The 24,854-nt window shown below is 34.0% G+C and overlaps 1 protein-coding gene across 1 annotated transcript; it reads right to left on the minus strand.

The window, feature by feature from the left end:
- Positions 1–879: 879 nt before the first annotated feature.
- On the minus strand, positions 880–24,363 carry LOC138691441 (zinc finger protein 665-like). Its single transcript, XM_069813367.1, has 5 exons — positions 23,867–24,363; positions 20,710–20,829; positions 17,248–17,385; positions 14,787–14,851; positions 880–8,269 (listed from the first exon to the last, which is right to left on the minus strand). The coding sequence occupies exons 1-5, from the start codon at positions 23,951–23,953 to the stop codon at positions 6,619–6,621; spliced, it is 2,061 nt and encodes a 686-aa protein (XP_069669468.1). The 5' UTR covers positions 23,954–24,363; the 3' UTR covers positions 880–6,618.
- Between the last annotated feature and the right edge of the window lie 491 nt (positions 24,364–24,854).

The following is a 24,854-nucleotide window of genomic DNA, read 5'->3' on the forward strand; positions in this document are numbered from 1 at the left end:
TTTCTCGCTACTTCTTCATGCTGTACATAGCTTAAAAGTAGCGACGTGTGTATAGGTTTCTCAAGTTCCAACCGCAGCATTTTTGATATTGGTTCAATCCAGAGGGTACCTACAGAATTCTGTTCTGTACTTTAACTCGCAAACACATTAGCAACTTTTTTGCAGCAATCGGCTTCCACAATATTAAAGTAGGGTGATACTTGTAACATTTTTGGCAGCTCCATATTTTTTTTTTTTTTTTTTGGTATATCAAGATGCTCCATTACATTGAAGTAATACTACATGCTTTACATAAAATATTACAATAATTAGTTACATAATTTATGACATGAGAACAAGATATTTACAATTTTGATTGAGATCTTGAAATTCTTATAGATACAAGTGTTGCCTGATTGTACTTCTTCTATTTTAGGTTACCATCATTGTTAATATTATTTCTAATTTCAATTACTGTTACATTTTGCCAAATTCTATGGATTTTATAAATTTTCTGAAGCTTTTGAGGTATGTTGTTGTGAACTGATCAAAAGGTAGAGGCCAGATTTGACCTGTGCGTATTAATTAGCTCGTAGAATTCTTCTTCCTTTTATCACTGATATTCGCGAAGCTCAATATGTAGTAAAAATGCAAACATGGATAGTTGCCCACCACTAGGATCGCTACTATCGCCTCATCATCGCAGATCTCTCTCCTAGCAGCCGACAAAATATGTTACACTTTCGTTGTGTTCTTTTGGAAAAAGTAACACCTTCCTTCCATTATTGAAATATTAAATGCATAAAGTTAATTTATTACTTTAATGAAGTATATTAAATTCCACCATAAACTCGAAGATACCGGCAAGAAATAAGTTAATATAATTTTGTTTGTGCAAAACGAACTGAAATTTACTACAATAGCTTCACTCATTCAAGATTATAGCTATAATTAACTATGAAACCAATAAATATTAATTTGCATTTCTCTTTACAACAATAATAATGGAAATATGAATTAATGGAGTAACTTACGTGTACCGGTACTTGTAGTGTAGGCTTACATAGTTAACAAAGTGGGATGAGGTTAAGCAATAATAATCACACCAGAATTGGAAATAAAACGTGATCAATAAATTTTATTGTAACAGACTTTTTCTACGTCTCTAGTAAAGCAACAAATAAAAATAACAACAAAATTAACAGCTATAATTAAAAACATATCCTTTGAAGAAAAAAGTAGGCCTAAGCAATAATAATCCCACCAGAATTGAAAATAAAACGTGATCAATAAATTTCATTAAAACAAACTTAATTTTTCTACGTCTTTAGTAAAATAACACATAAAAATTATAACAAAATTAATAGCTACAATTAAAAATATATCCTCTGAAAAAAAAAAAAAAGTAGACCTAACCTTTATTTCTCTGGAAATTTAGCAGCCTAAGTGACAGAACTTTAACCGGTATCTAATGTCCTTTCGGTTAGACTGAAACATTCCATTGTGAAATTTAAGGATATAATGTATTCTAACACTCACAAAGAACTTCAAATTAACAGTTTTGTTTCTGCACGGCATTCTTGTGGAAACCCAGGAACCTTTCTGAATCTTTCGGAAATCGGATAACTCTGGCCTCTTTCTCTTATTGTTGCTACAATTTATAGCACTACAAACGTCTCCTCCTTGTCCCATATTATTATTCCAATTGTTATATTTTAGCCATTAACATTTCCATTATAACCAATAACGAACATTTCACAAGCATCAATGTGAAATACGCAACGAGCTAGCACTCGATAGAAATACGACACAGTCCAAAGTCGACCATGGACAGTCTATTGTTTCTAGTTGCTAACCGCTTGGAGCGCTTTATCACGAGATTTGCAAAAAAACACCTCAAGCTTCGCGACTGTATATAGTAGACTGTGATTTTATCGTAAGACCATTTAAAAACTCTAGGAATAATATCAATACAAATATAATGTAATACGAAATTTCTGTAGGACAAAATTAGGTGACACAAGAATTCAATTAGTATTGTTACAATTTTAATGCCTAAAATTATATATAGTGTGAGCAATTTATTTCTTTCGATTCTATGTCAAATATACCATGATATAATGAACTTCACAATATACAATGGCGAGGAAACACTTTCACAAAATATACACACATGGATAAAGGCATACATACTCTGAGCTTAATTGAGTTACAGGCGGCATACTGGTAGAATTCAGTCTTCAAGATCATATAATGTATTTGCAGGTAGCGGCTTGTAGGTAGTTTGACGGAAGATTAGTCAGAAAGTGTCAGTGCGTTCGTTGTGAGTGAATGTGTGCCAATTGTACTTGCTCTTAATTTAAAAGAAAATATCAGACAAGAAATTGCTAAGCTCACATCTATGCACATGGCAGCTAAAATATAAATAAAAATACTAACCTCAACAAACACAACTCAGGTTGTGGATGCTGCAGTTCTCCAATGAGCAGCCGAGATCTGCTGGCCTGTATATGAAACATCTTCACTGCATGTGTGTCTTAAAAATACAAATTTTCCAACATAAATTGATACATTACATTAAAGATTGTCTACGCGTGAACAAATATCCGTGCTTAGCTTAACTTTAACGAAAACATATTCCGCAGGAATAGAACTTTAAAGATATTGGGACTGTGACAAATCTTGTTCTTTTATATTTCCAGATCCCGGGTAACACTTTCTCCATACATCGTATTTAAATGCACTTTGGCCTGTGTGAATCCGAAAATATTTGCTTTGAAGTATCGATTTTGAAACACAAGTCTCAAACATCTCGCATTTCAATTGTCTTTCTCTTTTGTGTATCCGCGTGTGTTCATAAATCCCCCTTCCAAAACACACATACCACACATCGCGCACTTATACCACGATTCACTTGTGTGAATGCATACATCTTTCCAGGGCCGGATTTAGACAAATTGCCACCCCTAGGCAGAGCTAAATTTTGTCACTCCCCCAAGCTCTCACGAACAGTTCACGAGAATTTCTTCTACACATCATGTTTTATTTAAATTAGTTTGAAATGAAATGTTACAATTCCGAAAACAATAAATTACGAGATTCAAAATACATTCATCTTACTGGTGAATTATAAAGATTTCCTTCACAATTTCTTCACAGAGAAGGCGTTGACGATGTTATCAAACTCTGACGAAACACTTTAGATTCGACGCAAGTAAATATATTCATTGTCGAACAAAATTCATTTGTAAAAGGCGAGTTGTGGTTTATTTTTAAGACATGGTTTTCTTGATCGTATAATACAATTATTAGTAGTATTTCTTACTTCGGTAGGAAGTATAAAGTAAATTGAAAAAAAAAAATTCAACTCCTTGTGGAATAAACATTTTATATCGAATTATATGTATAGTGCACTTACTAGAAAATCATTTAAATAGTATTTTTGACGATACATTATACTGGAAATGTATCTCAGAGATGTGGTTAATGTGCATATCACAGTCCTGCATCGGAGTTAAATCACTCGCTTAAACTCACTCGAATGTAGCACCCTCGAGTGAGATAAGATCGGTCGTGATACGCTCGTAATAAATAGAAGCACAGTACAAGGTCATCTCACAGACATGTCTTATCTCGTATGGAAGGCGACAGATAAGATACACATATGTTTTGCTCACACTGTAAAAATAAGGCTTTATTTTCTGACTTTATGACAAACGTTTAGTGGAACAGTCAATGGAACGTATCAAAACAGGAACACGAAGTTATAAATAAAATAGTATGAAAAACTTCGATATACAGTTATTATTGCTAAATAAAAATTATTCAGTATTTGATTTACCACATATATAATATAATATATATATATATAATACATAATACATAGTGTTCCGCCTATATACTGCGACAATGTAGAAACGTTTTACAAAATATAATTGATATAGCAGTAGATTAATAACAATATTAGTACAGAGATAACGTCACAGAAAATATAATAAAACGAATAACCATGATGCCCAATTGTTACAGACGCAAATATTGATACACTAATTATTAGAGATTATTGTTAGATTATTATTATTATTATTATTATTATTAATATTATTATTATTATTATTACTAGAAAACGTGATATGGTTCTTGCATTATCGTGATTGTGTTCTCCGTTTATAATATTTACATTTACATCAAATAATATCTATCAGATGTGGCAAAACAAAATCACTCCTGTGTGGAAAAAAAAAAAAAAAAAATTACCTACAACAATTATATTACATTTGAAAGCAAGTTTTGTTGTTGTACTATAGAGAGGTTAGTTAAACACTGCAAAGTTTTGAAATCATATACATCTATGATGTTACTACACAGTTCATCACTGTAACAAGAACGAATGTCTAACGCTCGGCTTATACCGTTCGAGGATTTATTGTTCGTGACAATTTTACCCATCATGCATGTGCGCTACCTATCGGATTATGCTATGAACTACTTGGCGCTCGAGCGAAAACGTCCGATGCAGACCTCTGGTGCATACTTACTTACTTAGTAATTGGCTTTTAAGGAACCTGGAGGTTCATTGCCGCCCTCACATAAGCCCGCCATTGGTCCCTATTCTGAGCAAGATTAATCCAGTCTCTACCATCATATCCCACCTCCCTCAAATGGATTTTAATATTATCTTCCCACCTACGTCTCGGCCTCCCCAAAGGTCTTTTTCCCTCCTAACTAACAGTAAGCCTCTGGTGCATACTGATAAATAATTGACACCCATCCAATTTGAGTTGCAACCATGCATTTTTGTTTAAACAGGCACTAAAATTTAAGTAGTTTCAAAGTATAACACTTGAAACCGGCATTACGACACAACTCTATAGCTGCGCTGCACACTTCCCTTTTACTCTCGCCTCGACCACGATATTACGATAAAAAACAATATCCGACTTACACAAGGTGTTCAAAAGCAAAGTTCAGAAAGATTTATTTTAAGAACAAATTTCACTGTGAAATGAAAATAAAAGAAAGGGACTTAGGGCCGTATTCATAAACGAGACTTTGGATGAAGACTTCCCAAAGGCGAATTTCGTAGTAAAGTTTAACTTTGTTAAAAGTCCTGTTCATAGACAATACTTCCAAGACTTTGACTTTGAATTCGGTAAGTCGAGATTTGACGATCTTGTTCTAATGCTGGCAATCAAAATCACTGCCTTCTAAACGAATTAAATTAGTAGATAGTTGAAATAGAGTAGGCATTGCCACAATCAAAGCCATCTTTTGAGTCACAAATCAATTAAACAATTGGACATCGGTACATGTTAAGCAATTGTTAACCGTTCTTGCAGCTTTACATAAGAATAATATTATTCGAGGTCTTATTGTGAAACTTACGTATGTACAAAAATGGACGTTTTTAGATCTTTACGCCAATTGATAATAATTCGTTCTTCTACCTTGTCACAAACAATCGTAACTCAGTTCGAACAGTCTTGTATATAACACAATTCATAACTACAAAACGTGATGGTATAGTTTATCTGAAATAGTATTGCCTGTTAAGAATTTTGTTGTGAATAAAACATCTATTGTAGTTAAGTTAGTATCACATTAACCCCTGGAATTATTTCATTGTAAAATATTTTGTTGTGAAGATATGGAAAATAAGATTTCGCCAATGACAGACTATGAAAGAGACGTATTATCCTGCGTACAGTTGACAGAGTTCTTCCCTGCATGTCTGCAGAAACTACTTAAAAATTATCTGCAATCAATATGTAGAAGACATTATTATGAGAACCGCAAGGATTATAAATTAACTGCGTTTCCAACTGTATAACCTATCCTCTATAGAATTAAATATTGAGAATCAATATTAAGCTATTATTCCTTACCTATAGCTTAAAATCGCGATGAAATAAGTTGTATTATTTATTGGCGGAAGTCCACACCTGTGTAGTAACGGTCAGCGCGTCTGGCCGCGAAACCAGGTGGCCCGGGTTCGATTCCCGGTCGGGGCAAGTTACCTGGTTGAGGTTTTCTTCGGGGTTTTCCCTCAACCCAAGATGAGCAAATGCTGGGTAACTTTCGGTGATGGACCCCGGACTCATTTCACCGGCATTATCACCTTCATCTCATTCAGACGCTAAATAACCTAAGCTGTTGATAAAGCGTCGTAAAATAACCTATTAAAATAAAAAATAAATATTGGCGGAACACATAATCCTCTTTCATTATTCATCAATGAAAGGTGAAACATGACAAGGATATTTAATACCGTCTGTTTATCAAACCTGTACCTTGATTTGAATTTATAATCTATAATAATACGCTAAGGAACATGAGCGGCTATAATAATCTCCTAGATATCTTAAATATTCTCGGCAAATTCAACAATTTCCAAATTATCAGCAATTTTCCTGTTGTCCACAAACGAAAGTCAAAGTCAAAGTCTAGATTTTCGGCGACGTTGAAGTAAAGTCACGATTGAAGTTTACTTTCCTCAAAGTGTCGACTGTGAATATCAAAATGGTGACTTTGTAGTTTCCAAAGTCAAGTTTGGTCCAAAGTCTCGTCTATGAATACGACCCTAAATCCGGCACTGTAAATTTCTTTAAGGCACCCAAAAAAAACTCCACGGAAAACACATTAGGCTGCAATTTCGCCCGTGTGTGTGCTAGCATGTCTTCTTAATTTTCCCGAATCTGAAAAAGACTTTCCACATATGTCGCATTTGAATGGCCTTTCGCCTGTGTGTACGCGTGAATGTTTTTTTAAATTTGTCGAATCTGCGAAACTTTTTCCACACGTCTCGCATTTGAACGGCCTTTCCCCTGTGTGTATGCGTGCATGTCTGGATAATTCACGCGGCACCCAAAAACATTTTCCACACACATCGCATTTGTACGACCCTTCGCCTTTGTGAATCCGTGCATGCCTGGATAACTCACACCAAGACCAAAAACATTTACCACAAACGTCGCACTTGTAAGGCCCTTCGCCTGTGTGAGCACTTACGTGAAATCTCAAGTCTCGCAATCGTGGGAAAAATTCCCCACAAATATTGCATTTCTGTAAAAGAGAACCGCGCGCGTGCAGGAGAGAATGATTTTTGAATTTTCCCGAATCTGAGTAAGCCTTACCACATACCTTGCATTTAAATGGCTTTTCTCCTGTGTGGGTGCGTGCATGTCTCTTTAAATTTCCCGAAACTGAGAAACATTGTCCACATATCTCGCATTTGAATGGCTTTTCGCCAGAGTGTACGCGTCCATGTTGTTTTAAATTTCCCGGATCTGAGAAAGACTTTCCACACATATCGCATTTGAATGGTTTTTCTCCTGTGTGTATGCGTTCGTGTCTGTATAATTCTCCGGGCACCCGAAAAGTTTTTCCACATACGTCGCACTTGTAAGGGCCGTCGCCTTTGTGAATGCGTGAGTGTCTCAACAATTCTCCCGGCCCCCAAAAAGATTTTCCACATGCGTCGCACTTACAGGGCCCTTCGCCTGTGTGAATGCGTGCGTGAGTGGACAATTCACCCGACATCCAAAAACACTTTCCACAAACATCGCACTTATGCGGCCCATCGTTTCTGTGAGTGGGTGCATGCCTGGATAATTCTCCCGACAGCCAAAAACATTTCCCGCAAACATCGCATTTATACGGCCCATCGTTTCTGTGAGTGAGTGCATGTCTCGATAACTCTCCCGAAACCCAAAAAGATTTTCCACATATCTCGCATTTATACGGCCCTCGGCCTGTGTGAATGCTCAGATGATACCTCAAGTCTGTTAACCGTGAGAAACATTCACCACAAATATCGCATTTGAATTTACTATCGCGTTTGTGTATTGGTATATGTTCATTTAACTCCGACGATGCTGAGAAACACTTATCACATACCTCGCATTTGAATGGCTTTTCGCCAGTGTGAATGCGTAGGTGTCTCTTGAAATGCCCTGAATGTGTGAAACACATTCCACATACTTCACACTTGAATGGCGGTTTGCCTGTGTGAATGCATGAATGTCTTTTTAAGTCAGCCTGTCGAGAGTAACATTTTCCACAGACTTTGCATTTAAATGACTTTTCAGTTCTGTGTTCATCTGAATGAAGTTTCATAGACTTGGGTGTCACAAAAACCTCGTTGCATACATTACACCGGATAGAATAACGACCTATGTCCTTAACGTTTGAACAATCTGGTTTGTTGCTACCACACTGTATCAAATTGTCCTTTTCACGATCTATATCGGCGCGTTCTTGTGACACACTCTTCTCAACATTATCCACAATCCTGAAATGAAGATATACATTTATCGGTCCACTATAATGAATGTGGTGATATCAAAATATACAGACATGGATGTACCAGTTGTAACTGGATTCTGGTAGAACCCAAATATATTTTACAGTTACGCTGCAATTTATGTGACTTAGGGAAGTGTTGATGTGATATAAAATACTCTAACATTTACAACTGTTATTTAAATACATAGGTTGGATAAAAAGTAATGGCAACATTGCTGTCACGTGACGATTGTGCGATCGAGAGCTGCCAGCTGTGTGGACATGAACAGTCAGATGAGTTAGTGCAGCCAGCGGCGACAGTACTCCATCAATCTACTGCAGTGTGTAGAACGTTGACTTTCATAGGGATAGTGCGAGCGCCCTAAGATCATCCTTACAAAACTAGAGCAACGTTCCTGGATCAGAATTGAAACGGCACGAGGTCATAGTGCACAAGAATGTTTTCAGGGACTGCGTGAAGCATTTGGCGATGCAGCGTTGCCATATCGCACAGTTGCACGATGGGTTAAAGTGTTCAGGGAAGGCCTTGTTGCACCTGCACCAAAGGGAAGGTGACGACTTTCCTGGACGAATCTCCGCTATGGACGAAACCTGGACTCGCTCGTATGAACCAAACTTGAAAGGCCAATCAAATGAATGGAAGCATCCCGGTTCTCCTCGTCCAAAGAAAGTGCGCCCTACACAAAGTGCTGTGAAGGAGATGTTCATTGTGGCGTGTGACATTGATGGGGTAATACTGCACCACGCTGTACCTCCAAGGCAGACGGAAAACGCGGACTACTGGAACATCCACCGTACTCACCCGATATGATCCATGCGATTAAGATCTTTTCACCAAAGTGAAAGAACCACTGCAAGGGACCCGGTACAATACCAGAGATGAACTTATCCGTGCTTTAGGGCGTTCAATACGGAACATCAACAAAGATGGACGCGCTGATGGTGTACGACGCCTTCCAAACATTTGGCAAAAGGTAATAAATAAGGGGGGCGACTATATAGAAGGTACGTAAATGTTGTACCCCCTGTGAATAAAGCCATGTCAGAAATATCGAACTGTTGCCATTACTTTTTATCCAACCCACATAGGTACCATTTCTGTTTTAACCGGATATTTCTCCATCTTATGAACATCCTGTATGTTAGTATAGTGAAACCTCTCATTAAGGACACCCTCAAGATACGGACAGATTTTTATGTCCCAAGTGAAATAATTGAGAAATAATGATAAATTTAACTCTCGTTTATGGGCACTCTCAGCCATGGACACGGACAGCTGTTTCAAAATCCTAAAGCTTGCTTTACCTCCTGACTGCGGACAGATCTTGGATTTCAAGACCTAATGTGTCACAAAAATGGAAAATTTAGTTTTGAGAACTGTATAGAAATTCCTTAACATGAAAGAAGACAATAAGGGTCTCGTAGGCTACCCCTTGTTAGCTGAAAGCGTGTGGATAAAGAAAGTCATAAAATTTAACCTGTCTGATGGGTCCAAGGTTACCGCGATCGTGAAATTGTATTCTAGACATGGTAGGGTTATTCTTTTCACTTCAATCAGTTCTTCTGAATGTAAAGTTTAAGTTGAAAACTGAAGACTTAGAATATAATTGCATGGCACAGTACTGCATTTTCCTTTTTCGGTCATATTTACTGTAGTTCAAAGTTGCAAAGAATTTACTATATTATACCGTATTTGGAATTAAACTACAACAAAGCATTCCATTCAAAGTGTGAAGGGATACATAATGCATATTATAAATTTACTATTAGATTAGGGAGCCTTCCTCCCAATAAAGGACACCTCCCAGATGCGGACAGATTGTTACTTCCCTTCGATGTCCGTAAATGAGAGGTTTCATTGTATATAATTTTGATCGCCTCTAAATTCTGAATTCATAGATGTATAACATGTTCTTATTTGAAGTGATACTCTTTTGTTTAATAACAACAAACTGCAATATGGTACCAACCCAGCATCGAAACCTCAATCTCTCTTAAAATTATCCTTGCAGAACCAATCTTGGATTTCTTCGTGTCCAGTATCTGCAGTTATTATTGTTGCAAATTCCATTATTTGTAAAACGTGTTTCGTCTGAGTGCAGAATTGAGTACCTGAAAATTATTATCATTGATGACACATTGCAATAACCAATTACAAAGTCAAGGCATTTCTGTTATCAGTCTTACAGAGATTTTGGTGTAACTGTCATTTAAATGAATAAAATCCGTGTTTGCATAAAATTCTCCAGTTTGATGACTAACTCATAAAAACCACAGCAATTTCTTTTGTTGGTGCAGTAGATTTACCCCCCGCATTAGCCAAAATATCTGTTTATGTTTCTTCAGAAATAAAGATATGTTGTATTTCATTATTATCATCCATACCAAATATCTCTTCGACTCTACGAAAATAATTTTCCGCTGGGTGATGAGATAAGGGTGCCTTTCAGAAAAAACATGAACTGCGTGCATTTCTTCCGAATTGAGCAAATATTAATATATAGACCTGTTCAGAACTAGTACAATAATAACGTTCCATTTACACAACAGATAATAATAACTAAATAGTAACTGTATAACAATTTCACCACATCTATCTTTCGTTTCTATTCACAATCTCTCATAGCAACGAGTATTGGAATTTGTTGAATTGAACAAAAGACTATCACTTCAAATCTAGATATAGTATACACCTTTGGATTCAAAATTAAGATAGGAATAAAAATATATACCAATATAGTTTTTTTCTATTAGGAATGAGAAAGGAAAGTAATTTCCGGTTAAAACGGAAATGGTATTTAAGTTAAATAACACTTGCAAATGTTTGTATTTTTTATAACACTTAAATTCCCATTTGCCACATAAAATGTGCCATAACTGTAAAATAAATTTTGGGTCTAACAGAATCCAGTTATATAAATATATATATATATATATATATATATATATATATATATATATATATATATATATATATATATATCTAAACAGGCAAAAACGCACTTTGGTGCTGCCTTAGTTTTTAGACCTACTGTTGGGGTTATTAGGGGCGGTGATTCAAAATATTACATTAGATAGATCGCACAAGCACTGCTTCTTAGATACTGTGCAATTTATATAGTATGTAGAGGCTTGTGCAGCAAATACTGCAAACTAAGTTTATTAGACGTTCAAATAAACATTTTTCAGATTTATTTTCAATGAAGAATACCAGACATTTTGAAAGTTATTGGCTTCCATACTAATGAAACATACTCACTCAAAATGGTTTCTTTTATGCCAAATACTTTTTCTTGAACCTATACAAATTCAGTTTTCGAGATTCAACGCGAAAACGCAAGTAACAATGTCAAGACGATCAGAGATAGAGTTTATATGAAAAATTCTCATTCTATAGATGAACTAAAGAATATATACGAGAAGAAATCGAGGCTATCAACGATGTGGAACATCACAGTGTTGTTCATTCGTATATCAGAAGATGTCAGTTGTGTATGGCCGCGAAAGGGGGCCATTTTCAGCAATGACTGTGAACACTGTAAGTCCAAATTATTGAACATTTACTGTTAGTACAATTCGATATTATAGAAGTGCCGGAGAAATAGTGATGTTCTAGGTGGCAACTACATTAGCAATGGGCCACAAGGCACACGCCAATTTCACGTCTCCAATAATAATAATAATAATAATAATAATAATAATAATAATAATAATAATAATAATAACAATAATAATAACAATAATAATAATAATGATAATAATAATGATAATAATGATAATGATAATAATATTGATAATAATAACTGATAATAATGATAATAATAATGATAATAATAATCATAATGATAATGAACTAATAATAATGATAATAATAATGAAATAATAATGATAATGAATATAATAATGATGATAATAATAACGATAATAATAATGATAATAATAATGATGATAATTTATTTACTTTATTAATTTTTTTATTTATTTAGAATATTAATGTGCGAAACAACAGCACAAGGTCAATTACAGTTTAGCACAGGTACAAAACGAAACAAAACAACAAATGATGATGAGAATGAATGATAGAAAATGGCAGTGAGATGAAAATACAATCAATATAATAGTCTACATTAATCAATTGACCAAAATGCAACGAAATAAATAGCACAAATAATATTATTAAAATTAGTTCAGTGAGATTATTAAAATAATGGCAATTAAATAAAATGTATTACAAATGAATTAATGAAATCATATAAATGAAGAGAGGAATCATGTAATTAATATTGTAAAGTTATGCAAATGACGAGAATAGTATGATACATATCTAACAATGGCATAAATAATACAACTGACATAAAACTCGAAAAGTATTACTACACATTAAATGGATCCAAGTTCAATCCATGCAAATTAGCATATTTAATGCATCTGCAGACCGGAGACAGAGATTTAGAATTCCTATTATAAAACAATTTATGAAATCTTAAACCCTTCGCAGGAATACGAAGACTGATATTGCTTATGAAGGATTCACAATCAATATCACCCTTAATGACTTTACAAATAAATAAATAATCAAGATCCTGACGTCTGGTAAACAAACTACCGCAATTGAAATATTCGCAATTAGTCTCATAGTTATAATCGGAATTTTATAAAAATCTATAAGAACAAAAGGAAATAAATTTTCTTTGAATATTCTCCAATTTAGCCGAGTCAGTGGAAGTAATGGAGTTCCATAAAACAGATGCACATTCAAGCTTGGATCTAACCAATGTATAGTATAAAATTAATAATGATAATATTAATAATAATAATAATAATAATAATAATAATAATAATAATAATAAAAGGTAATTTCATAGAAGACGGGCACTTGGTTGAATATAGTAGGTATTACCAACTTTTTTTATTTCAGAGTTAAATGTTAGTGATCTTTTAGTGACTTTTACATGTTAGTTCTAGGATTTTATACTAGGTGTCGCCGTGATTTTCTTTTAATTTTATTGGTTATAGTTGTCATTTGTTCTAGAATTTTCGTTAATTTTGAATGGATAATGACGTTATCAGTTGTTCTTAGTTGTTTGACGTGAGTGGTGTTATGTTTTGTCTAATGGCTAAAGCTATTGAAAGTTTGTCATTTTATGATTTTTGTGGTTTTCTTTCGATTTGATTGGTTATAGTTGTAATTTATTCTAGAGTTTTCATGAATTTTGAATGGATAATGACGTTATCAGTTGTTCTTGGATGTTTGACGTGAGTGGTGTTATGTTGTGTCTAATGGCTAAAGCGATTGAAAGTTTGTCATTTTATGATTTTTGTGGTTTTCTTTCGATTTGATTGGTTATAGTTGTAATTTATTCTAGAATTTTCATTAATTTTGAATGGATAATGACGCTGTCAGTTGTTCTTGGTTGTTTGACGTGAGTGGTGTTACATTGTAGATTTGTCTGCATTTGTCGAATGCGCATCATCATGCTTACGAAAAGGCACTTCTCAGTGTCAATAATTTATTTTGTGTGCACGAGGTTGGAATTTTGAAGTAAGAGGGAAAGGAAGGAATCCGTATTCTGAAATTATTTATTAAATTTTGTGTCGATTTTGGTTTAGTTCTTTCGCTGGTGAATAACGATTGTGTTGAATGTTGAGGAGAACACTGTTTTCCTATGGTTTAAAGGAATTATTTACTGAATTTTCTGTAGATGTTATGGTGTAATAAGTGTTCGAAGAGAATTTCATTTAGTGTAAAGACGTGGTTTATTTATGCAAAGTTGACTGTATGACAAAGTGTTGGTTTAGTTCTTTGTTGGCTGCATGGTTTAAGGTTAGATTGCCTTAAAGCCTGTGTCATTTATACTGTGAAGACGTCAATGAGAATTGAATTTTATTTGATAACTTGATAAATTATTATGTTTTGTTTTGTGTTGTAGTGATTTTTGGGGGTAAAGTGCGGACGAAAACTGCCAGAAAAGTACTACCAACTATGAAGTCCGAATGCCACGAAACGCCAAAAAAATCAAAGGAAAAAAATTAAATAGATTTTCATTTTTTTGGAGGGCTTGATATCCTTTAAAAATATGATTACATATTTGATTTTTCATCCTTGATTTTGCGATGTTTGTTGACATTTGGACTTCATAGTTGGCAGAACGTTTTTGGTAGTTTTCGTCAGCCATGTTGGATTTTGCCCGTCTTCTAGGAAATTACCTAATAAAATAATAATAATATTTACTAAATAATGCATACCGCTAAACTATATAAACGAACTGCTGAAGTTTATTTAACGCACGTGTTTGGCACTGTCTTTAAATCTGTTCTTCCCTGCATCAATATTAGCGTTTGCCAAGATTACTTGTACAATAAAATAAAGCACGATTAATGAAAGTAAAGAATTCCAGGTAGAGGACAATTTTCTTGCCCTATGGTGTAGTAACACAAGGTGTGTATATTTATTAATACATTAATTACGTTAACAAGCAAAACTAGGACCACACTTCACTCACCTCTCTGTTGGAACTCCACATTCCTCTTCCTTTACCAGCAGCTTATTCTCCAGAAATTTCTTTTCCTGAAATCAATTAATACACAGGGAGTCAAACCTAATTTACCGGCATTCCTATGGGCTATGAGGTTACATTTCCAGGACAGTACATTGGGGTTTTCCTGGTTAGTTTTTTCCTCTACACCCAGTGACAAACAGAATGCGTCGAAACTTCGCTATCTGCACTAAGGCAGTGATAAAATTCTGCCTGCATTTCTGCTTGTTAGTCTGCATCACTGACAAAGAACACTCACTAAATCATAACGGATTTTCATAACAATTGTTACCCAATACGCTCAAATGATATAAAAAACCTCCCTACGAATATCTACATCTGGAAACGGCCTAGTTTTCGAGATAGTATTTTCTCCAAATTCTTCAATCGAGAGCGATAACAGTTAATGCAAACAGTGCTATGTGCTAGATATGTCAAACAATAAATCTCATCTATTTGCACACAGTACTGTCAAGATCGGCTAAAATACTATGTAATGAAAATGATGTATCAGATATATTATAATACTAGCTAAAAGCACCCGGTGCTGCCTAGGTTTTCCTTTTCCTTTCTGACTTAAGCAGATCTTGGCAACACATCTATAAAAAACTAACGTGAATTGCTGTGTTTACTAAGCTTTCCTCGTCCCTAAAGATGAATCTTTACATAGCATCACTTACATGAATTAATGACCTTCTTAGTCAAAATGCCTACCAAGGTTAACACGATTTAAAACAGCTTGATATGTGTTTAGCATTGACTCAATTTTCTACACAGATCTAATCCTGTGCTCACACAAATTTAATGTAATTTTGTGTCTAAGTGCGCTTTTGCTTTACTTTTGAAGACAGTTGATGATTAATAGAGAATTTTCTTGTTTTCAGTCTGAAACCCTTGGGGTATCATGGTCAGTTAAAATATACCTCTTTATCGGTCGTATCAAACAATCAATACCTAAATAAAAAAATATATATAATAGGATCGACGAATTTTGTACCCCTTCTCTCCTTTACGTCCGCTTAAAGCATAAACGGTTTTTTAAATGGCTTGAAAAATGACGTCTTAAAAATACATAATACTGTATATTGATTATGTCATTTTTATTTTATGTATAGAATACAGTATAATCTCGCAATAAATCATTATGTTCGTTTTTAACATTAAGAACAACAATTTCCACACCTGCTATAAAGTAAGAACAGTTGTTAATTTAGCGGTCATTGTAGCCAACTCATCTCAACTCAGATAGGAGAGACGAAATAAAAATATGTCATGAATTATAATTATTAATTATGGAGTATGACTACTCTTGGACATTTCTCTTCAAACTTCTTTTTTTACCGTACTTTAAAGTCGTGAAAACGACAGAAATATTTTCATTTGTTGGAAATCAAGTATACCCTAACCTAAGAATGTTAGGTTAGGTTATCATGGGTTATGTCCGACAATTTAAAGTATTTCTGTCCTACTTACAACGGTAAAAGTCAGGGAAAATGAAAGTTTGAAAAGCATAGTCCAAAATCTATAATTATTGACGAATGTAACACGATCTCCAACGTAACAATTACACGTGAAGTGGTGAATATAGAAAGGATCTCCCAATCTGCTTCCTAAATATCCCCACAATTGCCACACACAAAACTATCAGATTACACACGTTGATTAATTAAGAATTCATGCTATTTTTCTTCAATCCACATGTGTGCCTCGCGACAGGACAGGATAATCTTTGCTGTGCGATGATAATTGCACATAGGCGGAATGAGCAGACTTGGTTAATAAAAATCTAAACTAACCAAATCTAACCATGTATATCGGAGTACGACGGCAACGTCTTCATTTGATCTTGATTTCATCTGGACTAGCAAGCGAAAAAATCCTGGTAACGATCATGCTGGCACTGCATTAGAGGTCCCGAAACATTCCCATCGAAGTCATAAAGGCAGAAGACAGATCCTTGAATACTCCAATCGATCGAACAATCGAACTCCGCCACACAACAACTAATCACAACCCCCAATGAAACGCAGCCACCAATCGTAACAACGCCAGCCGAATTGAACCATATAAATCGTAATAAATTAAAAAATAAAGACGAAACAAGAAAAAAAACATGTTACAGTTAGTTTCTGAAAATAAAAACCAAAACAATGCATTTATCTTACGAAAATACCCTATTTCAAACACTGTGCAGTAGTCAATCTCCATAATTAACTTATAATTTAACCAATGTGTTAAGAACAACACAAACCCATTCTGGGAAGGTTCCCATGTAATACATAGAGGACGTGAATTAAAAGCTTTATCAAGGGCTATTGGAATTAAACATATCTGACAAACATTTCAATCTGATTGGTATTTAATTTATCAAGCCATCCTGCTCGGAAGCAATGGCTGAATGTGTTATTGTGTCAAGAACTTCACTTACCTCAGACCCACACCTCACAACAGGAAATGTAATTGGCACTGTTGTTTCCTCAATTTTAAATTCCGATTTGAGATCAAAGCTGAGGTCCATGCTGGGTAGTGTTGTCCCACAAGCAAGTGAATTCTGTAAGTGACCTTCCTGTGGATCACAGATATAATAAATCAGTAAATCATATAGTTTTCCAGCAGCTGACTTAAAACTACAACGACCGGAACTTTTAAACTATCTAGTATAACCATCATCGGCCATTTTGACCCACAAATTTTATCGTCAATTTTTCTCTTATTAGACACTTTCTACTTGAAATAATATCTTAATGCAGACATAGTGACTGTAATTAAAGATGAACATGGTGTGTGGGTCTGGTAAGCATTTATTCAATAGATAAAAAGATATGGCTGTCAATTCCCTTATCAAAATCATGATATTTAGTGCTAAACTACCATTTTCAGAACACGTAACAATACAACAATATGAATACTTTGTGTGGAAACATTATGACTGATAGAATTCATGTTGATTGCATATTAAAATATTTAAAATCAGATTACATATAAACATGGACACATTAAAATGAATTTGCTGTTGAATGATAGAATAACAAAATAAAGTTAGGTACATGATTCAAATATACATATGTATACACATGAACCTCGATACCCAGAATCGATATGGGATGTCTAAATAAATTCGACTTTTCGAAAATTCGAGTGATCGAGATACGTAGGTAAAATGTTCAATTCGTGATGTACTGGTCGCAAAATACTGTATGTAGACATGCAACATATAGTTGTCTAAATTTATGTAATGGACATTCATAATGATGAAAGTATTATTAAATTTTGTAAGTTAAAGTTAACAATACAAAACGCATCTACCTTTTCATGACTTGAAGAAATCCGTCATACTATTCTGCTTCATTTTCTATGCTCGAGCTTCCTCCACAAAGTTCTCAACCACATTTGGTGATGTAAACACAGATTCACTCACTGATGATTGTCCTTGAATAAACATTCTTGCAGTATACAGTACTGTTCATTACATAACAAGACTGGCGCGACAATTTGCTGTCTGTAACTAAACTAACGCCACATTTAAACGCGACAATGTACTCTCTGTAATGAAACTGGAAGAAAGAGCTGTGAACTCACTACAGTAATCGGAGGAGAATTAGAATTAAAACCTTCAAATGAGACAAGTTACATTGTATATTCCATTGTAAAAATAATTTTCATGATAAAGAACAAGTCTAAGTGCCAGTGATATAACATAACTGGTTAGGTACAGCTTAGAGCAGTGAAATTTTCGAAATATTCAACATTCATTATTTCCCCCCATTGCTGTATCTTGTACAATAATGACATTTAGTATGTGCAAAACACTGTTCTGTTATATGAAAAAATAATTCTTTTACGATTAAAAAACTTATATATATATATTTTTTTTTTCAATATTGAAAATGGCGGCAGTTGACTATGCAGTGATGAAGCATTTACCTCGTAACTCAAAACTATCCAACATTCTGTGATGAATTTTTTGTGCGCATTTATGAATTTCATATCTACAATATGATGCAAAATAATTTTTCTACGTGTGAGATTGTTTGATGAAAAATAAATCCGTTTAAAAAATAGTCAAATAACAGTATCCTTTTCTAACACAAAAATAAAAATAATATATTATTTATTAAGGAAAGTAATTAAAATCATTGTAAACGTGAGTTTCAGCAATAAAATAAATGAGAAAGAACATGAAAAATTAATAAGTTTATGAGTTATGAGAGAAATGCTTCATCACTGCGCAGTCAATTGCCACCATTTTGAATTTTGAAAAAAGAATATAAATATTTCTTTTTAATCGTAAAAATATATATTTTTTTCGGTAATTTCATAGAAGACGGGCACTTGGTTGAATATAGTACGTATTACCATCTTTTTTATTTCAGGGTTAAATGTTAGTGATCTTTTAGTGACTTTTACATGTTAGTACTAGGTTTTTCATACTAGGTGTCGCCGTGATTTTCTTTTAATTTGATTGGTTATAGTTGTCATTTGTTCTAGAATTTTCGTTAATTTTGAATGGATAATGACGTTATCAGTTGTTCTTGGTTGTTTGACGTGAGTGGTGTTATGTTGTGTCTGATGGCTAAAGCTATTGAAAGTTTGTCATTTTATGATTTTCTTTCGATTTGATTGGTTATAGTTGTAATTTATTCTAGAATTTTCATTAATTTTGAATGGATAATGACGTCAGTTGTTCCTGGTTGTTTGACGTGAGTGATGTTTCATTGTAGATTTGTCTGCATTTGTCGAATGAGCATCATCATGCTTACGAAAAGGCACTTTTCAGTGCCAATAATTTATTTTGTGTGCACAAGGTTGGAATTTTGAAGTAAGAGGGAAAGGAAGGAATCCGTGTTCTGAAATTATTGATTAAATTTTTTGTCGATTTTGGTTTAGTTCTTTCGCTGGTGATTAAGGATTGTGTTGAATGTTGAGGAGAAAACTGTTTTTTTCTGTGGTTTAAAGAAATTACTTACTGAATTTTCTGTAGATGTTATGGTGTAATAAGTGTTTGGTGTAAAGACGTGGTTTATTTATGCAAAGTTGACTGTACGACAAAGTGTTAGTTTAGTTCTTTTTTGCTTGCATGGGTTAAGTTTAGATTGCCTTAAAGCCTGTGTCATTTATATTGGAAGTGAAGTGGTTGTCGATGAAGACGTCAATGAGAATTGAATTTTGTTTGATAAGGTGATAAATTATTATGTTTTGTTTTGTGTTTTTGTGATTTTTGGGGATAAAGTGCGGACGAAAACTACCAGAAAAGTACTACCAACTATGAAGTTCGAATGCCACGAAACGCCAAAAAAAATCAAAGGCGAAAAATTAAATATATTTTCATTTTTTGGAGGGCTTGTTCTTCTTTAAAAATACGAATATATATTTGATTTTTCATCTTTGATTTTGCGATGTTTGGTGACATTTGGACTTCATAGTTGGCAGAACGGTTTTGGTAGTTTTCGTCAGCCATGTTGGATTTTGCCCGTCTTCTAGGAAATTACCTTTTTTTCATATAGCAGAAAAATAGTGTTTTATAGATACCAATTTTCATTATTGTACAAGGTATAGAAATGGAAGAACAAAATGTTGAATATTTCCAAAAATTTTACTGCTGTAAGCTGTACCTAATCCCTTACGCCTCCAAATACCGAAAATTCGAGTTATAGAAATTCGACTTAAGGAGAAAATATTTAATGTAAATTATAGGAAGTTTGTTCGAGAAATATAAATTGCTACGAGTTATCGAAAATTAGAGTAATGGAGGTTAGAGATGTAGAAGATCGACTGTATATATTATCTTCCTGCAGAAGTTAGCAATCGTTGCAAGTGTCAGTTAAAAGTGACGTGGAGGTTAAGAGGAGCCTGTGCTAATTATGCGTTAAGACGGCGCTTCTACACTCACCTCAGGGAACGAATCTGGTTCCGAATCTTCCTCACATTTCACTTCAGATGAGAGATCATGGCCATCGTCAACATATTCTTCCTTTACACCAGTCATATGTTCATCCAAAAGATTCTGTTCCTGCAGTAAAACGAAACATCTTAATAGGGCACTTCGGAATTTTTTTACATTAGGATCCAGGGTTGCCAGATAAATGAAACGCAATCGTCGTACCAACTTATGAAAAATGTCGTACTTCAGCATAAAACTGTCGTATATTCATCATTTTACTATTTTATAGATAGTGCGCACAAATATATTTCACATAACACTAAAAAAAAAAGTGGTTCATAGGCCTATAAATTTATATTCATTCATTCATAGTGTTTTGTCCAAGGGCAGACCCTTCACTGCATATCCTGCATTCTCCAGTCTTTCCTATTCCAGCATCCATTTCTTCATCCAATCAAGAATTTTAGTAATTATAAGTGATAACCACAATGGTATTTAGCATTCAAATTACCATTTCTTCATCAAAACTATCATTTTCGGTAAAGCATGCATGATGACGCTTGGTCGGAAACATTATTATATTGAAAGCCAGCAGAAACTTTATCTTTAGCCCATGCAACGGCAGATATGTAATATCAATCAGTGCGGCAGCTGATGATTACATCAAATTAATCCTCCTGCAATTCACTCAAGTCCGACACCGCCAAAATGTCGGCGTGTTTAGACTTCATAATCCTAGTGCGGTATTATTTAATTGATGAAAAAATAACATACAATGCAGTTAGCAGATTTCTGAACTCGTGTTACTTTGATATAACCGCACAGCACATGAAACTGGAGCTCAAGATGATGAATTTATGACTCGCATGGCAAGTATAGTTACCAATATTGATTGTCAAAGCATATTTTACCCTTTAAAGCATATATATGTGTGATCAGGGATATTAGTCAATGATATACTAAATGAAGAAAAATTGTTTAGAAAAGGGGCAAATTGACTATTACTTTTTTTTTTAATTATAGTCCGACATTGTGAGTTCCAAAATAATCTTGTCCCTTCAGTAAAATAGTCGTACAAAATTGCGTACGACTTAGAGTTCGGTCGTACCTCGTACAATTAATCAAAATAGTCGTAAGTATGGCAACCCTGTTAGGATCTCTCTTTATTTTCGTAAAGTTTGGCAAACGATGACATATTGCCGTAATGAATTTACCACACGGCCGACGTAATGACGACATAAAAATTACGTAGACAAAATTATCATGAAAACAATAATTACGTACAATTCAGCATCATAATCACTTCAAATTAACAAAAAATAAAATGTAAATTACTTAATGAGAGGAAAATACAGCTATAATGAAATTAAAGAAAAAAATAATATTCTGCAACAAGATATGGCAGCTATCAAAACGACAAAAAATTATTGAACATAAATATTATAAAGATGAATAGATGGTGATTGTTGAAGATTTGAAAATGGTTGATGCAATTGTCCTTAGTACTTTCAGGAACCTTTAATTTTCCGAGGATCTCCAATGTACATTTCAGAATTGTTCCTCGCGAACCAAACATAACTACAATGGCATTCCAATCTTGAATATTAATAGATATTAGTATTACTATTAATTCATTTCAAATAAAATAAGAAAATTACAGTCGAAATCAAGGACATTGTAGAGCAAACAAAGCCCAATCTTCGATATCGCCACAACACTACACAGATATGATACAAGTTTCGGTAATTTCATAGAAGACGGGCACTTGGTTGAATATAGTAAGTATTACCAACTTCTTTATTTCAGAGTTAAATGTTAGTGATCTTTTAGTGACTTTTACATGTTAGTTCTAGGTTTTTGTACTAGGTGTCGCCGTGATTTTCTTTTAATTTTATTGGTTATAGTTGTCATTTGTTCTAGAATTTTCGTTAATTTTGAATGGATAATGACGTTATCAGTTGTTCTTGGTTGTTTGACGTGAGTGGTGTTATGTTGTGTCTGATGGCTAAAGCTATTGAAAGTTTCTCATTTTCTGATTTTTGTGATTTTCTTTCGATTTGATTGGTTATAGTTATCATTTATTCTAGAATTTTCATTAATTTTTCATGGATAATGACGTTGTCCTGTTGTTCTCTGTTGTTTGACGTGAGTGGTGTTACATTGTAGATTTGTCTGCATTTGTCGAATGGGCATCATCATGCTTACGAAAAGCCACTTTTCAGTGCCAATAATTTATTTTATGTGCACAAGGTTGGAATTTTGAAGTAAGAGGGAAAGGAAGGAAACCGTGTTATGAAATGTATCTATTAAATTTTGTGTCGATTTTGGTTTAGTTCTTTCGCTGGTGAAGAAGGATTGTGTTGAATGTTGAGAAGAAAACTGTTTTTCTGTGGTTTAAAGGAATTATTTACTGAATTTTCTGTAGAAGTTAAGATGTAATAAGTGTTCGAAGAGAATTTCATTTAGTGTAAACACGTGGTATATTTATGCAAAGTTGACTGTACGACAAAGTGTTGGTTTAGTTCTTTGTTGCCTGCATGGTTTAAGTTTAGAATACCTTAAAGCCGGTGTCATTTATACTGGAAGTGAAGAGATTGTCGTTGAAGACGTCGATGAGAATTGAATTTTATTTGATAAGATGATAAATTATTATGTTTTGTTTTATGTTTTAGTGATTTGTGGGGGTAAAGTGCGGACGAAAACTGCCAGAAAAGTACTACCAACTATGAACTTCGAATCCCACCAAACACCATAAAAATCAAAGATGAAAAATTAAACATATTTTCATTTTTTGAAGGGCTTGTTCTTCTTTAAAAATATGAATATATGTTTGATTTTCCATCTTTGATTTTGTGATGTCTGGTGACATTTGAACTTCATAGTTGGCAGAACGTTTTGGTAGTTTTCGTCAGCCATGTTGGATTTTGCCCGTCTTCTAGGAGTTTCTTTATGAGTTAAATGAGAGGATATCTATGTGACATTAATCCGAGGTATGTGACAAGGTTAGTGGGTTAGTTGAGGGATTTATTGAAGTGATATGAGAGCAAGAAATTATGTAGTGAGGGGAGATACCCAAGTTTAACCCAAACAATATACACAATTATTATTATCATCAGGATAGAGAGAATATTAATTTCAGCTCCCCATGGGGAAAACAACACCTCACCTCACATCTTACTGTGGGAAAAGTGACCAGCACTGGAGATTCTTCAGATTTGTTCTCCGATACGTTATCACAGTTGTAGCAATCCATCTTTATCTCAATTGATTTGCAACAAAATTCTTCTTTTCCAGGTCACAAACACATTTCATAACGTATGTGCCCGGCAGTTAGGCAGTGGTGGTAATTAAGGAAGCCGTGGTTTTCGCTGGTAAAAATATTCTCAAACACAAAAAAATTATTAGAAGCACACACAATTGAACTTTTTCTTTCAACTTTACGCACTCAAGCAATGTCACGAAACGAATTTATTTCTGCACTCCTTTTTGTCCGAAAAATGAGTGCATGCAGAAATTGAAAGCTACCAATCACAAGTATACTGTATGTCTTGTGCCGTATTTCATTGAACTAGCAACAGATTGTTTAAGATGACCGTGAATCAATGTGACCAACATCAGAAACACAAACTCCGTTAAGAAGCTTTCCATATTGCGCCACGATTGCCGGTAAAATAAATAACAGTATGTTTGGGGATCACTGAAAGTATTTTTAATTGTTTGAAAATCAAAGCTATGAATTACATTCATTTTGTGTAATATTTATTTACAAATGCTTAAATCTTAATGAAGACGTATTTTAATTATATAAATATAATTTCGGCTGTTACAATTGTTTAAAATATTTATTTTATGAAACCAAGGTGCTTCACATATTCTTGTCATTGTGGTAGGCTAACAGGTTGTAATTTAACTTTCATACTTTTATTGTTATGTAATGCTACTCAAAGCTGAAAAACATGTAGGTCTAAAATATAAATTCTGAAGTATTTTTTTACTTACAGACCCCCAGATTTTACATTACAAGTTAAAATCTGACTATTTATATGATTAACACATGGTTATACTCCTGAAAAGATCGTAATGTGGTTATGAATCTTGTAGGCCTACTGTACGAGCCAAGGGCAATTCGGATAATATAGAGGATGAGAGAGCTA

This window comes from Periplaneta americana, chromosome 16 (assembly GCF_040183065.1).
Source record: "Periplaneta americana isolate PAMFEO1 chromosome 16, P.americana_PAMFEO1_priV1, whole genome shotgun sequence".
NCBI classification, from domain to species: Eukaryota; Metazoa; Arthropoda; class Insecta; order Blattodea; family Blattidae; genus Periplaneta; species Periplaneta americana.